This window comes from Phyllobates terribilis, unplaced genomic scaffold, assembly GCF_046119375.1.
Source record: "Phyllobates terribilis strain yellow unplaced genomic scaffold, ASM4611937v1 Scaffold_4__5_contigs__length_816908805, whole genome shotgun sequence".
Taxonomy (NCBI): Eukaryota; Metazoa; Chordata; class Amphibia; order Anura; family Dendrobatidae; genus Phyllobates; species Phyllobates terribilis.
Genome location: NW_027362764.1, coordinates 558,880,208 through 558,898,482, shown reverse-complemented (window position 1 = coordinate 558,898,482; position 18,275 = coordinate 558,880,208). Strand labels below are relative to the sequence as shown.

The window sequence follows — 18,275 nt, the reverse complement described above, 5'->3', positions numbered from 1 at the left end:
AAACATGGGGCTTTGGGAACAGACAAGAACTGAAAAAGTTGAATTGAAAGTAAATACAACTAGGGGCAAAGCTGCGTCTACCCTCCTCCCTGCAGACCCAAAACGTTGCGCACTATGTAGAGGTGTCAATAACACGCTTTTGGATTTACACGTGAAGACCCTGGTGCTGCTGTCCTTCTGGTTTTGCCTCTTGCCTGGATATATCCCCTCAAATGCACAACTGATAATATGACCTAACAGGATTGTTACTTGTTTTAATCCTTGTATCTTTTATCAATTTTCTTTTGAACCTCATTAATAATAATAATAATCTTTTTATTTTTATAGCGCCAACATATTCCACAGCGCTTTACAATTCAGACAATTTACAGACATTATGAGCACCGTCCCCATTGGGGCTCACAATCTACATTCCCTATCAGTATGTCTTTGGAGTCTGGGAGGAAACCGGAGAAAACCCATGCAAACACAGGGAGAACATACAAACTCCTATCAGATGTTGTCCTTGGTGGGATTTGAACCCAGGACCCCAGCGCTGCAAAGCAACAGTGCTAACCACTGAGTCACCGTGCTGCCCTGAACTTGTATGGTCTTTGGCCCATTAGCTGTGATGGTATTTCTTTGTGCGCACCATTAATAGATGGTTTGCTCTGTTTATTAGTTTCCATTCTGCTACTGCACGCAATATTATACTGGCTGGCGGCTCTCCTGACAAAAGCGTGACACCGTGATGTATCTCTATGCAGCTGTCACACTTGGGTCTGGAGAGCTGCCAGCAAGTCCGAGCATTGCAATACGATTCTCATCCGTGTTATACGGCCATCTAACTACACCCTTATATTTGTAGGTTTTTAGCCCATGAGAAGCATAATTGATAACTATTAGATTTAGCGTTTCGTCAGAGAAAGTTACACCTTGTTGTGACTGATGGGCACACAGGAATTGAACAATTTATGCGCTAAGAGGTTTCATTCTTATAAGTATATTCTATATAACAGTAATGCAAATCAAATTTCATATACTCAATATTTGCATACATCCTGGCACTTCCAGAGAGCAGCTATATTTCTTTTTGTTTGTCTTATGCAGTCATAGAAGCTTGCACCTGTTCATACTAGCTTTATTCTGTTCGGAGGTGCTGGTCTGCTTTTTGTAGAGTATGATCGGAATCTCATGGACCAGAAACACAAATCCATTTTTAAAACTGATGTGTTTATGACTCTATGGGTCAGAGTGCTGTCCGAGAAAATAACGGGCAACACTAGGATGGGTCGCACGAATGTGTGACTGTAGCAGAGAGCCAGGAGCAGCTCCGACAGGTTTGTAAGGTTTCTGCAAGGTACTCCGCTAGATAAAAGATTTACAGAAAATCGGCAAAACACTTTTTCAATGAAGACTATTTAGAAAGTTATTTAGCTTTGCATTTAAGAATGAAATAAAGCTTTTCACCTCTGAATGCTCTTTTCAGATTTCTGGAGTTTTAATCACTACAGTAGTCCAACATATAAAACCATTCACAACGTCCTCCAATGTCACATACGGACATGCAAGGCTAATTAGCATGGTTGGTTAAGAGATTTACAGAAAACAACAATGGCCTCACCTACACCTTGGAGCTCCACGGCAAGACTTGTCACTCCTCTATCCACCCCCAACACAGAGCGCCACTCAAGAAAGTGGGATGCCACCAACGTGGTCTCTCCAGACGTGTCTGTCTTGATCAGCACCAGCTGTATAGGATCACAGACTGACAGAAGGGTGGTGGCATCTGCCATTCTGCTGCCATCACCTAGATAAAGGCATGTGCTTAGTAGAGCTACATATAACGAGGAGCATGTTCCATAATACAGCTGATTAAAATATACTAATGAATTAACACAGCAAATATGTGACTGATAATAATGCTACCTTACAAATAATGGTAGATAATGGTAGACCTGACACCTCTCCTGGTAGATCAGCAAATGAAGGACATCCCTTCGGCTTCAACTGATTTTATTTCTGGATACAAAATTGTAGGAACACGCTGAATGAGTCAAAAAGGCTTAAAGTTGGAGGTGGTCTACCCAAGAAGATGAAAACCTCGGACCAGAAGTCTTCTAGACTCAATCAGCGTGTCTTATCACCTATAGTCACCTGTCTGATGAAGGTTATATCAACCAAAACATTGATGGAACCTATTACCATTTACTGTGTGCTGGGTCATTTTGCATCTGGAAATCCAGAGATTAATCACTAGAAGGCTCAGGTGACACCACCGTATGTTCTCCATCTGAGTAAAAAGGTCCAATTATGCTAATCAGACTCTGATCAAAGTGGGATCCATTTTTCTTGGATGTAGAAAATAAAAAAAAAATCTTCATCTTCTCCATTCTGTCAGTTCGTGAAAATCAAACCACACTCAGATGTTATCAGAGTGCGGTCTGATTTTTTTCATGGACCCATAGACTTAAATTTTTCCTTGGAGAAACTCAGTCCAAGAAAAAAAAATCGGATATGTACACGGCCCCATAAAATAACATAGGTCCGAGTGCGATCTGATGTTTTGACAGATCGCACTTGGACCAAAACTACAGTCATGTGCACGAGCCCGAAGCAAATTTAATGTCCTCTGGGATGCAGTCGTTCATTTGTTCATGTGTCTTCTGACTGGAGGCGTCAGATGGTCGGTGGCGCAGCGCTGTGAGAGTTGTGCTGCCTAAACCTTGTCTTCTGTCGTGCACCTCGTCTGACAGATCTGCTTTTCTTTTACTAGTATTCCCTTTGAAATAACAATTCAGCAGTGTCCATCTTATAACTCTACATTATATTCTTCCTCTGTTACTCCTAACAGAAATGTATGAATGAACTGAAGAGTGAATGTCACCAATTGAGAGTCCCTGCCACTTATAATGTCCCATCAGTGATGACCGTATCAGATCGTGCAGGGACATACAGTACCACTCGAATAAGAGACAGAGGAATGGTAACACTAAGAGGTCAATTTATGTTTATTCCTCCTGGAAATAAAAGAGAAACAGCACAATGAAAAGTTTTATAAGAAAAGATAATTTAGGATATAGTCACATGAGTTTATCAAGCAGAACCCACTGCAGGAAGCGCTGCTTTTTAGGAGTTATTTGAAAAGCATTTAGAACTCCTCAATAAATGAACATAGCCTTAGAATTCAATCAAATGGTTCATCTAATTAATGGGAAATGAAGAATTTGCCACAACAGACCTGCCAGGAGAGGTGACAGCTCCTCACATACAGTGCTCTGTTATTGGGGGACAAGTGAGGAGCAACAGACAGAACTTTAAACTGAAGTTCCAAGAATCCATGAAACTGTATGTATTATACACGTATATGTAGTACTGCGTGATTAGATACATGTAACACTGAACTAACAACTAACCTAAGCTGTCCTTATGGAGCTCCAGCAAGAAGCCATCCTGGAAGTCTGGTTCACAGGCACAAGGGACAGGGTGGGAACGAAAACGTTGCTTCCTAAAGTGCAGACTGAGGGTAAATGTTGAGCACACCTGGCCTGGGAGGGGGTCCGACTCCTGAAGATGCTCCAGAAACGCTTTTCCGCCCAAGATATGAAGATGAAGATATCTCCGTGATGGGTCTATACTGACTATGGACAAATACAATTTATTAGGGGAGAGATCCACTGGGATAAAAGTCGGCAACAAAACATCTTATTAATGTAACAAAAACAACATACCATGTAAGACGAGGGCACTAGATTTCCTATGCCATGCCAACTACTGATAGAGTTTGTGAGTTAACTGTACAATGCCTGAAAAATCTTGTGTATCGGACGTCATTCACTGAAAAACTCCCCCATGATTGCTACTCTTTGGGCATTGCACATATTACACTGTTCTGTCTGGAGGTCACCAGCATGACTTTTTGCTTTATGCTAGATCAGGAGGGAGAATAGAATTGGAAAGCCTCTATAATCCTGCCTGTATTTTACAAGTAACCCCTTAATAACCGGAGCATTTTCCGTTTTTGTTTCTTTGCTCCCCTTCTTTCCAGAGCCAGAACTTTTTTATTTTTTGTTCAATATGGCCATGTGAGGGCTAATTTTCAAAAAAAAATTCAAAAAAATTCTAAAGTTTGCTAAAAAATAATAATAATAAAAAAAAAATGGCGCCATTTTCCGAGACCCGTAGCGTCTTCATTTTTCAGGATCTGGGGCCGGGTGAGGGCTTATTTTTTGCGCGCTGGGCTGACGTTTTTATTGATACCATTTTGGGGTAGATCCGATGTTTTGATCGCCCGTTATTGCAATGTTGCTGCGACCTAAAAAAACGTAATCCTGGCGTTTGGAATTTTTTCTCGTTACGCCGTTCACCGTTTGGATTAATTCTTTTTTTATATTGATAGATCAGGTGATTCTGAACGTGGCGATACCAAATATGTGTATGTGGGGTTTATTTTTAACCCATTCAAAATAAAAGGGGGGTGATTTACACTTTTATTTTTTTTAAATTTTGTTAATATTTTTAAAATCATTTTTTTTTTTTTTTTACACTTTTTGCTTGCTTCAATAGTCTTCATAGGAGACTAGAAGCAGCAGCTGTCCGATCGCCTCTGTGTAGCAGAAATGCTCACTTGCTATGAGCGCCGACCACTGGGTGGCACTCATAGCAAGCGAGACATGACAACCACAGGGGTCTGCTGCAGACCCCGGGTTGTCATGCCCACGCATCGGTGACCCGCGATCACGTGATGGGGTCACCGATGGGCGGGGCTAATGCAGCACTCCCGGTTCTGTTAAATGCCGCTGTCAGAGATTGACAGCGGCATTTAACTGGTTAACAGCCGCAGGTGGATCGCGATTCCACCGGCAACTGTTGCGGGCACATGTCAGCTGTAAGAATCAGCTGACATGTGCCCGGTTCAGTGCGGGCGCACTGCCGGAGCCCCCGCTGAACTGGCCTTTCCAACGTGGTGCGTACTATTACTGACAACGTCGGAAAGGGGTTTTCTGGTTTCGGCCAAGTCTTCATCATCGCTTTCGGTGTTTGTTATCGTATGCAGTGCTGATGTCATGTTGAGAGCACGACACAGCAATAAGTGAGCTCAGCAGCTCGGAGTGACTTGTGCTGTCTGCTCAGGCATAGCCAGCGAGCTCAGTTATTGGAAGCCTCCTGACATGATGTCAATGCTGCAGACAATAACAGCAGCGCTTGAGACCCAGCTCTGGACCCGAGTAAGTGAGTAAAGTACAGTTGTTGTTTTTTTCAAACAAACAGCAGCCGGTAACAGAGATTGACAGCGGCATTTAACAACAGGTTGTGTGAGCCCGCTCCATACACCCGCTTCCGACTTGCATCGTACATGTACGGTGGATGTCGTGAAGGGGTTAAGTTACATTATTCCCAGTCTCATTTTGTCAGGGCTCATATAAATACAAAAACTAGAGTGCAAGGAGCAAAACTTTTAACGCTGTAGCCATAAACTATAAAACAGCATTAATACTATTAATATTAATAGTAGTATAATCCGTAGTCAAAAATGTACACCTACCCTTCTTTAGTGTTCTCGATTCTTTGTCAACAAAACGAGTCGGTGGTTTGGGTGTAGAGGTAAGCTCTCGTGAGAAGCCATCCTACAATAATAATTACATTTTTTTTTTTTTATAAAAAAGTTCCTAAAAATATCTCCATAAAAGTGACTGCTATGATGTGGCACGTACTGGGCATGTTAACCGTTATCGCCCATTACACACCAATTCTAATCACTCGGTCCCTCTCCCCGTGGGGCTCATCATGCAGCCGGTGCCATGGATCTTGCCCTCATTACATTACAATGCTGATCACAGGTTGTTGGACAAGTCCAAGTCCCAGTGTTATTTCCATCGATGGATGTATTCAGCACAGAGTATCAGACTGTAATGCCCTGGGGTCCGCACCTTCACACGTGCCGTTAGAGAACTTATGTAAGCAATAGCATCAGATTATGGCATAGTGCCGGTTATACAGCACTCACTATAGTGCCCATTATGTGTCCCGCTCTGAAGCTGCTGGCCATTATATACATAGGGCTGCCCCCTACACAATGATATTTGGCCAACCAGGTTTTCAAAACATAATTAAAGAGGAGAAAGTATTAATTTTGATAACAGGAGCTTGTTGTTCTAATGATCAGAACAAAGCAAACCTGATATATGAATATTCTATTCAGAGGCTCGAAGTTTACTGTCTGAATGGAGTGGTAATGCCCATGCACTTAACTCTCTTACATGGGACTGACGGAGTGGCTACTACAGACTTTGGGACACCCATCCTTTTCATTGATCAGACACCAGTAAACGAATATATTTTATTTAGTGAGAAAACCCCTTTAAATGCTTCTACTCTAGACATAAATATTGCCGGCACATCATAAAGATGATCAAATACTAATGCCAACCCCAAGCCTGGGCCAATAATACTAATGCCCTAGAAAACCCCATTTACTAATGGGAGCAAAAGTTGTATGTATATAAAGAAGCAGGACACCGCTTTACCTCTGGTAATTGCATGTCATTCATTACATCATCGATAACTCCTCTCCTCCGTAAGGCTTTCATCAGATCTTCTTCTGACAAGTGATGGCTTTCGTCCCTTAAGTCGTCCTTTAACGTCTCTGTAAGCACCTCACGGATTTTGCTATTAACGTTCATCTAAAACATGGTGGATGCAAACAGTAAATGTTCTGTGCCGTGCCTGACATAGGAGCTGTACACATTACTGCAGCTATAACAAGAGCAGAACGGTGGATATGAGCGCTGATTTGCCCCCAGTGTTTCCAGTAGCTGTCCGGCACAGCGGGGACCCTCAGGAGCAGACAGCAGCGGTTTATTACCACTTCTGTCTTATGCTGCCGTCAGCTTAATGCTCAATAAGCTTCATGCAGGGTACAGAAGCACTGACAACTGCCGGCGATTCTTTAGGACCGGGTGATTACATGGTGGTCAGATTCATACTAGGATAGCAGAGCAGCTAAATCCTAGAAGACACAGATTACCACTGACAGTGACGCCTGGCCCAGCAGGGAGCCATTTTCATCTGTAACTGGGGCCCCTATGGATGCCTTCATTACAATGAGAGAAAAAAAGAATAAAATTAAAAACAAATATTCCTTAGAGATCTTTACTGATATATTGGGGAATAAATTCTGTAAAAAAAATGTACACATAAAACACTGGAAAAAAATTAAAATACAAAAAATTAATAAAAAAAATAAAAAGTCCCCACCACAAAAAATATATATATTTTATTTAAATCACATTTATTGAACCCTGTAGCAAATAACCTGTACACGTCAGGTATCCGAACGACCATAAAGATGTGGAGAATTCATTAAGCCGGTTATTTAATGGGAAACGTAAACAGTAACAAATAGAAACCCAAAAAAGAACAAAAACAAATTGCTTTTTGCTGTTTACTTTACAAAATACATTAGATAAGTTATACATTAATATGTTCCTGAAACATCACTAATAGTAACACATGGCGTCCTGTATAAAACAAAACCAGTGATGAAAAGAGGGGAACCAATACTGAGCCATCCTCACAGCCCCGTGTTGTGTCCGCACCGTGTGTGATATGATCCGGATATAACGGCAGGAGGCGATGAGGAGAGGCACCGTATATAGGCTGTAACCATGGAAACACATGGGCCGGAGAGGAGCTGCGGACACACGTGACATTCCAGAGCCAGAGATCGCTGCCCCCGGTGAGGGCCGTGTCCTGACAGCACTTACCCCGCTCAGCTGCTCCCGGATGATCTGCCTCAGCTCCGCGGCGCCCTCCGGCGGCAGAGACATCAGTGCAGACACCGAGTCCCGTCTATACACAGGAACGGGAGTCAAATGTGACAGCAGAGCCCACCCTGTGCCCACATACAGAGCCCCCGCACTGACTTGACTTCTCTTAGCACCGGACACCCCCGGCTCTGCGAGTCCGAGCAGCACAGCCCGGGAGAAGCGGGCAGCAGGGCGGGAGGCTGCCCCGCGCATTGCCTGACTGCATCTTTCTGCAGGACTCTGTTCAAACAGCTGTGTTACCTGGTTACCAGACAGCTGCTTCTATACAGGCATCAAGGTAACATCTATAACGACCAGAACGGGGCCTCGGTATACAAGCATGTAGGTGGACAGCTGTAAACCATGACAGCGGGGTCCTAGTAGACGCCGCTCGGGTGACGTGTATCGTGTGCGCCGTGTGCAGAGCGCAGTCATGTTCGTGCCGGCAGCTGGAGAATGGCGTCCCCCGGCGGCGGCCTGCACCCTCATACTGGTGAGTGCCGGCTGCTGAGAACCTTCTGCCCCTGTTCCCACAGATTAGGGCTGTGGAGTCTGTATAAAATGGACCGACTCCAACTCCTAAAATATATAATAAATTGGGTACAGTAGTTCAAAGCAGTTTGTGGGGAATATTTTTTCATAAGAATTTGGGAAAGTTATGAAATGTTCTATAAATGTGTGTCCTATTCCTGATCTAAGGGTCTAGACTTTTATCTGAGATGAATCTGTGCTACAGTAAATTTATCCCTTAAACATGAGCCATGGATGAGGGAGCCGGAGGTTTGGCTTACCGACTCCACAACCCTGTATACACACACTCGTTGGTGACCGGTTCATGCAGCATTATGTGAACACAAGCAATTGTCACCATCCCCCTTTCGTGTCTCCCCTATTTCCTCATAGATTATAAGCTTGCCAGCAGGACCCTCTCTCCTCCTGGTATCTGTTGATTTATTTGACTATTGTTATTCTGTAATGTCTTTTATTGTCTGAACAATTCCCCTTTGTAATGTAAAGTGCTGCGGAATATGTTGGCTCTATAGAAATAAAATTATTGTTATTATTAACTACATCATTGACTTGCGTTGGTCAGTGCACTGTCTGCCATGATTTTTACATACAGACATATAATGTGTTCAACTTTTTTTTTTTAAATCCATCATGATCTGAATGATGTTTTTATGGTGGCGTGTACCATGTACAATGATAAAGTGTAAACGGGTATCAGCATATTTTATTATATTGTGCCTAATGTGAATATACTTGTTAGGGCTCGCTCACGCTGGTATGTATATTCTCATGCGAGAGAATCGGGCCGATTATGCTAACGATACTCGGCTCAAGCTCTGTCACTAGGCCATGTTAGACGCTAGTGTAAGCGAGCCCTAAATGTGTGTGTGTTTGTGGGTTGGGATTGTCACCGGCCTCCCGAAGCAGCGGTACTGCCTCCTGTGACACCAAATGAACATCCATCCCAGTCAGCCTTACAGTGTTGGTGCATCTGTCTCATGCTTCACACGGCCCGTCCTACTGTGTGTCTTTTGAAATCTACCATGGGTGCACACTGATTTATGGCAGTTGCCATCTATGAAATTCTGACAGTGCACTAAATAAATCTATTTAGAAAAATGTTCAATATTTAAATGTGCAATATTTTTATTTTATTATATTTCTCGGAGAACCCCTTTAAGGACAAAGGTTACAATGTGTTACCAAACAGAAGTTGAAAATATACGTGTAAAACAATTATCCCTTTAATGTGATAAAGTCTGCAAAAGGTGATTTAATATAAAATAACATTTGTTACGTAAACACAAGAAACCTATTCAGTACTTGTCCATATGACCATAATGTACTAAAAATTAATATAACATTATTCCGTTTGAAATGTGAAGAGCATAAAAAAAAAATGAAGTTTTTTTTTTCCCCCCATATTTGTGGCATAATAAACTCATTTTTGGATCAGTCAGTAATTTTATATATGCCTAATCGTGTTGGGGGAAAAAAATACAATTTCTCTGAAGTACAACAAGGCCTCATCAATGGGAAAAAAAAAAGTTTTATATCTGTTGAAATGCAGAGAACCAACCCTCCCCCAAAAATTAGCTTGTCGTTAAACCCCAACATGCTGTGGATATGTGGGGTATTGATGGGTTAATAAAGTGTCTGTTTAGTTTGATAATGATGGGAATGATTTCATTCATGCTGGTTGTCACCGTGCACATCCGTACAGTGAACTGTTTATTCATGGAAACCTTTCCAGTAAATGATTATTGATGATCTCATCTGATCTCTCGCTTTTCTTTCAGCCTGCAGTGTCTGTAGGAAATGTTGGACAACTTGCTGTGGACCTGATAATTTCCTCTCTGGATCTGCTAAAGGTTGGGTATTTTTATACGGACTGTCTTGTACCTATGGTTGGTAGTAATCCATACGCTACCAATGAAGAACATGCAAAGGAGCTGTGTACAAATGCAGAAGGTGAGAGCACTTTATAGAAAAATACCGAAATGGCTGCACAACTGTGCTCGTGTATAATATTTCTGTGCAGGAGTTGGTGCTTTAATCCTGCTTCCCCTAAGGGTATGTGCACGCGGCACCATTCAGACACCGGCGCACCCGCCAAGTTTTCCCAGGAAAACTCAGCCTTCGGTCATTTTCCTGAGGCTGCTTTGCCATCATTCTTGCGATGGTCTTCACTTTATTCTGTTAAGAATAGCAAGAGGGCAACTTCCAAAGAGAAGCAGCCTGAAGATTGAGCATATCTCTTCTTTTAACCGCTACAGGATTTCTGAATCCTGGAGCAGTTAAAAGAAGTGACAAAAGATGGAACACGTGATCAAGAATATCATTTTGTTCATTTTATGAAGGCACTTTTTCAGGTGGATTCCATGTACACATACCTCTAAGGTTGTTACTTGTGTTTTTTTTTTTTCTTCTTTTCAGTTTTTATATATCATATATAAGTGTTTAGTTTTCCCACAGTGATCTGAAGAAATGTGGGTAAACTGTAAATTATGTGAAATAATAAAGATATGTGGCTAAAAAAAATTAATTTCTCCTACAAAATGCCTGGCCTCACACAGCTAAGTCAATGAAAAAATTAATAAGTTGTATATTCTGAAGTGTGGAGAATCAAAAAAAGCTGCATTATTGAAGGGTTAAACAGGTCCCCACTATCCTATGGTGTTGTCAGTCAGTGGGCACAGGGGACCTGATGGATATTCGTTAGGACTGTTTTTGTTGTTCATGTTTTGCAGTCAAAACTATACATGATCATGACATTTTTCCACAATCTACTACTACAGTGGGGGAAATCATTATTTGATCCCTTGCTGTTTTTGTAAGTTTGCCCACTGACAAAGACATGAACAGTCTATAATTTTAAGGGTAGGTTAATTTTAACATTGAGAGATAGAATATCCCCCCAAAAATCAAGAAAATCACATTGTATAAATTAGATACATCTTTTTTCATTTTGCAGTGAGAAATAAGTATTTCATTCCTCTGGCAAACAACACTTAATACTTGGTGGCAAAACCCTTGTTGACAAGCACAGCAGTCAGACTTTTTTTGTAGTTGATGATGAGGGTTGTGCGCATCTCAGGAGGAATTTTGGTCCACTCCTCTTTGCAAATAATCTCTAAATCATTAAGATTTTGAGGCTGTCGCTTGGCAACTTGGAGCTTCAACTCCCTCCATAAGTTTTCTATGAGATTAAGGTCTAGAGACTGGCTAGGCCACTCCATGACCTTACTGTGCTTCTGTTTGAGCCACTCCTTTGTTGCCTTGGCTATATGTTTTGAGTCATTGTCTTGCTGGAAGACCCAGCCATGACACATCTTCAATGCTTTTACTGAGGGAAGGAGATTGTTGGCTAAAATCTTGCGATACATGACCCCATCCATCTTCCCTTCAGTATGGTACAGTCATCATGTCCCCTTTGCAGAAAAGCACCCCCAAAGTATAATGTTTCCCCCACCATGCTTCACGGTTGGGACGATGTTCTTAGGGTTGTACTAGTCCTTCTTCCTCCAAACACGAGTTGAGTTAATGAGAGCTCAATTTTTGTCTCATCTGACCACAGCACCTTCTCCCAATAACTCACAGAATCATCCAGGTGTTCATTGCCAAACTTCAGACAGGCTTGCACATGTGCCTTCTTGAGCAGGGGGACCTTGCGGGCATTACAGGATTTTAAGGCGTAATGTGTTCCTGATGGCTTTCTTGGTGACTGTGGTCCCAGCTGCCTTGAGATCATTAACAAGTTCCCCCTGTGTAGTTTTAGGCTGATCTCACCTTCCTCATGATCAAGGATACCCCACGAGGTGAGATTTGCATGGTGCCCCAGATCGATGTTGATTGGCAGTCATTTTGTATTTCTTCCATTTTCTTACTATTGCTCCAACAGTTGTCCCCTTCTCACCCAGCGTCTTACTTATGGTTTTGTAGCCCATTCCAGCTTTGTGCAGGTCTATGATCTTGTCCCTGACATCCTTAGAAAGCTCTTTGGTCTTGCCCATGTTGTAGAGGTTAGAGTCTGACTGATTAATTGACTCTGTGGACAAGAGTCTTTAATACAGGTGACTATGTAAGACAGCTGTCTTTAATGCAGGTAACGAGTTGACTAGGAGCGTCTAACTGGTCTGTAGGAGCCAGAACTCATAATGGTTTGTAGGGGATCAAATACTTATTTCTCACTGCAAAATGCAAAACAATTTATCTAATTTATGCAATGTGATTTTCTTGATTTTTTTGGATATTCTATCTCTCAATGTTAAAATTAACCTACCCTTAAAATTATAGACTGTTCATGTCTTTGTCAGTGGGCAAACTTACAAAAACAGCAATGGATCAAATAATGATTTCCCCCTCTGTATATGGTGCGCATCTTATTCCCCACAATATAATTTCCATTCTGGAAAAAAAATTATATATAACTTTATATACTACAGGTCTAGGTTGTCTGTTTTTTAAATATTTCCAGTAGAAAGAAGATATATGTTGGTGACAGGTTCTGCTAAGTCTACTGAGGTTTGTTGCGGACAGTGGCTTTCGAAAGTATTCACCCCCATTGGCTTTTTACCTATTTTGTTACATTATAACCTGTGTTTAAATATTTTTGTAATCCGATTTGTGTGTGATGCATCAGCAGTAAATAGTCTAAGTTGGTGAAGTTAAGTGAGAAAAATATAGACAGAAATTAACTTTATGGGATCAAATAACTAAAAATTGGCATGTGATTATGTATTCATCCTTTTTGCTATGAAGCCCCAAAAAATTTCTGGTGCAAGCAATTACCTTCAGAAGTCACATGCTTGGTGAAAGGAAGTCCACCTGTGTGCAATCTAAGTGTCACATGGTGTGTCAGTATATACACTTTACCTTTTTTGAAAGGCCACAGAGACTGCGACACGATAAAGCAAGAGGCACTACCAACCAAACAATATCAAAAGAAAAATGGGGTAAGAGGGAGGGAAAAGTTAGTGGTATTCCCATCTCAGAGATTGTATCCCAATATGTAGTAGGTGTAGTAAAAATATTAGCAAATACCTCCAATTAGAAATGTAGTATAGTTTATCTGATTCGCTATGTCTTTCCTCATGTGCATGCAATGCAGGACCTTTGGTATCCATGGTTACGACCACTGATATAGTGACAGTTAACTAGTTGCTAGATGTTGTAACCATGGATACCTAAGGTCCTGCAATGCCTGCACATGAGGAAAGAGACCTAGCGAATCAGAAAAACTATACTACATTTCTAATTGGAGATATTTGCTAATATTATTTTTACTACACCTACTACATATTGGGATAGGATTTTCGAGATGGGAATACCCCTTTAGGCTCACAAAGTGTGGAAGGAATGCCTCCATCAAAAACTACAGACTCCAGATCGGCTTCTGTGCAGAGAGCAATGTAGAGAAGAAGAATTCCAGCGTCCTCCGTTGAATAAATTGTTAAAATATGACTTTTAATTGCATTATTTAAAATATGTAAGAACAAAAAATTTCAATACAATCGGTGAGACAAAAGGAGGGAGAGGGGTGGGGGGAAAAAGTGAGTGGACACAGGTCAAAGGAGGGAGAGGGGTGGGGGAAAAAGTGAGTGGACACAGGTCAAAGGAGGGAGAGGGGTGGGGGAAAAAGTGAGTGGACACAGGTCAAAGGAGGGAGAGGGGTGGGGGGAAAAAGTGAGTGGACACAGGTCAAAGGAGGGAGAGGGGTGGGGGAAAAAGTGAGTGGACACAGGTCAAAGGAGGGAGAGGGGTGGGGGAAAAAGTGAGTGGACACAGGTCAAAGGAGGGAGAGGGGTGGGGGAAAAAGTGAGTGGACACAGGTCAAAGCGTTTCAAGCTGAACGCTCTTAATCCTGGATTAAGAGTGTTCAGCTCGAAACGCTTACACCTGTGTCCACCACCCCACCCACCCCCGTTTTTTCCCCCCGACCCCTCTCCCTCCTTTTGTCTCTCTGATTTTGTTGAAATTTTTTGTTCTTACATATTTTAAATAATGCAATTAAAAGTCCTATTTTAACAATTTTATACCATGGCGGATGCTGGAGTTCTTCTCTACACCACTAACGCAACACCATGAAGGTCAAGGAGATCTCCAAACAAGTCAGGGACAAAATTGTTAAGAAGTCCAAGTCAGGGTTGGTTGATTAAAAAAAAAAAAAATATCCCAATCTCTGATGATTTCCCGGAGCACCATCAAATCCATTATCATCAAATGAAAAGAACGTGGTACCTCAACAAACTGCCAAGAGTGGGCCGCCCACCAAAACTCTCAGCCCGGGCAAGGAGGGCATTAATCAGAGAGGCAGCACAGAGATCATAGGTAACCCTGAAGGAGCTGCAGAGTTCCCAAGCAGGGACTGGAGTATCTCTCCATATGAAAACAATAAGCCATACACTGCATAGAGGTGGCATTTATGGAAGAGTGGGCATAAAAAAAGCCTTTACTTACACACACAAAAATTGTAAAGCTCGTTTTGAATTTGCCAAAAGACATGTTGGAGACTCTCCAAATGTATGGAGGAAGTTGCTGTGGTCAGATGAAACCAAAATGAACTTTTTGACAACCAAGGTAAACGCTATGTCTGGCGCGCCAAACCAACACAGCTCATCACCCCAAGAACGCCATCCACAGTGAAACATGGTGGCAGCATCATGCTGTGGGGATGTTTTTTGTCGACAGGGAAAATGGGTGCGAGTTGAGGGGGAGATGGATAATGCGAAATACAGGGATGTTCTTGAGCAAAACCTGTTTCAGTCTGTCAGTGATTTGAGACTGGGACAAAGGTTCACCTTCCAACAAGACAATGACCCAAATCATACTTCTAAAGCAACACTTGAGTGATGTAAGGGGAAATGTCTTGATGTTTTGGAGTGGTGTAGTCAAAGCCCAGACCTTAATCCAATTGAGAATCTGTGGTCAGACTTGAAGATTGCTCTTCACCAGAGGAAACCATCTAACTTGAAGAAGCTGGAGCAGTTTTGTCTTGAGGAATGGGCAAAATTCCCAGTGGCAAGATGTGGAAAGCTCATAGATACTTATCCAAAGCGACTTGCCGCTGTAATTGCTGCAAAAGGAGGCTCTACAAAGTACTGACTTTAGGGGGGTGAATAGTTATACACACTGAAGTTTTCAGCTATTTTGTCCTGTTTGTTGTTTGCTTCACAATTCAAAGAAAACCAAATGTTCACAGCTGTAGGCATGTTCTTTACATGAACTGATGCAAACCCTCAAAAATAAACCGTGAAATTCCAGGTTGTGAGGTAGGAAAACACAAAAAATGCCAAGAGGGGTGAATAGTTTCACAAGCCACTGTACATTTAGATGCTACATTTCTGATATAGTAGTGAAAATAATATTGTAATTCTTCCCAAATAATTTTTACAGACGCCCTGAAATCAAGTAATTACTTTCTAAGGTCTGTGAAACCCGGTGTAAAAATTCCTTATTTAGTACGGGTACATAATCCAAAAAGTGTATTAACTAGATATTGTATCTTATAATATGTTCTCTCACCGTCTGTTTACATTCGACATATCTACCATTCTCTACAGTATATGCGTCATCTGACGAGAAGCTCGCTGTCCTGCAGATCAGATCTCCATTAATAAAGGTAGAGGTGATGTTATCGCATGTTGATGTGAGATGGATCACTACTCCTTCATGTCACTCACTTCTTTCTCTCTCTGAAGAATAAATCTAGAGCCTTCTGCCAAGCTTTAACCTGCTGGATTAAGACATGTGCATTTTCCAGAGTCGTTCTTCTTTCCAGCAGCCATGCGTACCAACGAGACGACAGCCAACTTTTTGGGTATGTTTCAAGTTTACTTTATTCACCCTCAGTAATCTGGATGATAATCTAATATTGTTTTATGCAGGTCTCCCTTCCGTTTCTTAGTCACGCCAACTTTGCAGACACTGGTGGCTGATACGATGAAGGCATTAGAGTGGAAAGAAATGGAAAAGCTGTCTTTATATCCAGGCATAAACGACGAAGAGAAAAAGATCTCCATCCCTGGAGGAGGCTTTACAAAACTATTGTTCGAAGACTGGTACATGTCCTTTTGTGTTCTGCGTCCCTCTGCCATTTATGACTTTTATTATGAATTCAGTTTTCTAAACACACAATCCCTAATATATGAAACCTCTATAAGAGATAATGTTCCCAAAAATATGATAATCCAAATGTGCCAAACAAATGAGAAATAAAAGATGCACACAAATATATTCACATCTGATCATAAATATCTCAGTTCATTACAAAATCTGTGAGCACACAGGACACATTATGTTGTGTCATGCATTACTGAGCCGCTGGGTTAAGTCACTTTATGTAATATCAACCTGGTTGTGTCATTGCCTTCAAAAACTCAAATGTCTGTTCCCACCATCTCAACCCCCAATGTGCATTTTGCTGTGAGCTTTTTCAAGGGTGGGGAGTTTGTGAAGACTTGTGAACACTATCTAGTAACATCTCTGGTAGGGAAACCTTTACGGTTCATTAACGCCTGAGCATTATTTGGCGCATGTTGAGTCGCAAGCCATGCACAATGAGTAGGAGTCATTAACATTTGGATTTTTGATGCCCATTACATCCCCTAAACCATAGTTTTCTCCTGGATAGATTCCCAGCTGATGTCCAGGAACTCTAGATTGATCAAGGATAACTTTGGGGGAGCAATAGGCACTTTCTTGGGAAGAAGCAGAACTTTCTTTTTTTTTTTTTTTTATAAGGAGGGTTACTTTGAAGGTGTTTTCCAATCTGGAGACCCCTTCTGTTTGTCCCATAAGGACTAATCACTTTATCTAAATTGAATAGCTTCTGCAAAGAGCTGGTCTCACTCTGACTCCAAGCCAGCCATATAGTACATGGTCATCCATTAATTTGTATACTCACCATGTAATATTTAATTTCTACTACAAACTGAATGGATGTGAATTTGGACATGCCACTAGCATTATGCTTCTTTACCCACAGCTGTTCTGAGGGCATAGACATGGCTGCTGTTCTCAAGTTCTGCTCTGAAGGTGACAACATGCCTGATGCTTTTGCTCTCCTGGATCATGTTAACAGATGGCTTCATTTGCTTGATCTTCCGGTAAGTAACCGTCATAAACAATGTAAGTTGTTCAGCAGGGCTACTGGTCATCACAGGATAACTGCTGGAATATCTGTATCAAAGACTATAAATACATTATTACTGCCCAAAGTTGTCAGCAACTAAATGGCGAAGCCTTCAGTGAAAAGAATAAATACACCTTTACTCCCTGGCAGTTTAGCCTTCTGAAAAAAGGCTATGATTCTCTGTCCCTAGTAGCAAAGGTGAGCTACCCTCATGGGGCTGCCAAGCGCTGTGCTCAGCCTTTCTTGTCCGCCCCGCTGAGAATGAATGAAGCTGCGCCTGGGTCGTTTGACCTGCTGCTCAATTTTGCAATGGGGAAAAAAATTGTGTAAATCCAGCAGTGTGGATAGGTGATAAAGAAGTTTTCCAGTTAAAAGAGGTTAAGTATGTTTTTAGCAAATTAATTATTAAAGTCTTAAAGGGGTTGTCCAACACGGCCCACTTCTGCTCAGGGAGGTGCATGGTGTTAGTGATGTCTAGTCTGATGCATGCACCATTGGCAGATATCGTGTACCTTTCCTGTTCATTCATACCTGATGGTAGTTCACACTTCCCAGCAGGTATGTGCAGATGAGAAGTCCTAAAGCGACATTTATACTGTCTGTATGTGACCGTAGCTCGTTGCCTGTTTCAGGATGACGTTGGCACAACTCGCTGGAAGATGCCCAGCTCCTGGAGATTACTGTTTGGCAGCGGACTTCCATCCGCACTTTTCTAACCACAGTGGTGATTACAGGGGAATGAAGAAGCACTTTGACGTTGATCCCAGATTATTAGAAGACCATCCATTGATGAATCATTGTTTTATATCCTGTACCCTATAAAGAATGAATGTTTCCTAACCTTT

The 18,275-nt window shown here is 41.8% G+C and overlaps 2 protein-coding genes across 3 annotated transcripts in view; one reads left to right on the top strand and one right to left on the bottom strand.

The window, feature by feature from the left end:
- CEP76 (centrosomal protein 76) overlaps positions 1-8,181 on the bottom strand; it is a 24,000-nt gene extending 15,819 nt beyond the window's left edge. The window contains exons 1-5 of one of the 2 annotated variants that reach the window (XM_073678992.1): positions 8,049-8,181; positions 6,507-6,662; positions 5,525-5,606; positions 3,396-3,620; positions 1,604-1,789 (exon numbers count right to left, since the gene is read on the bottom strand). In XM_073678992.1, the coding sequence (XP_073535093.1) occupies positions 1,604-1,789; positions 3,396-3,620; positions 5,525-5,606; positions 6,507-6,662 (649 nt within the window). In that variant the 5' untranslated portion in view covers positions 8,049-8,181. The other variant, XM_073678991.1, reaches the window with a different exon arrangement.
- Positions 7,675-18,275, top strand: PSMG2 (proteasome assembly chaperone 2). The gene is made up of 7 exons (XM_073678995.1): positions 7,675-8,280; positions 10,097-10,268; positions 15,860-15,918; positions 15,998-16,116; positions 16,184-16,357; positions 17,284-17,404; positions 18,063-18,275. The coding sequence occupies exons 1-7, from the start codon at positions 8,221-8,223 to the stop codon at positions 18,144-18,146; spliced, it is 789 nt and encodes a 262-aa protein (XP_073535096.1). The 5' UTR covers positions 7,675-8,220; the 3' UTR covers positions 18,147-18,275.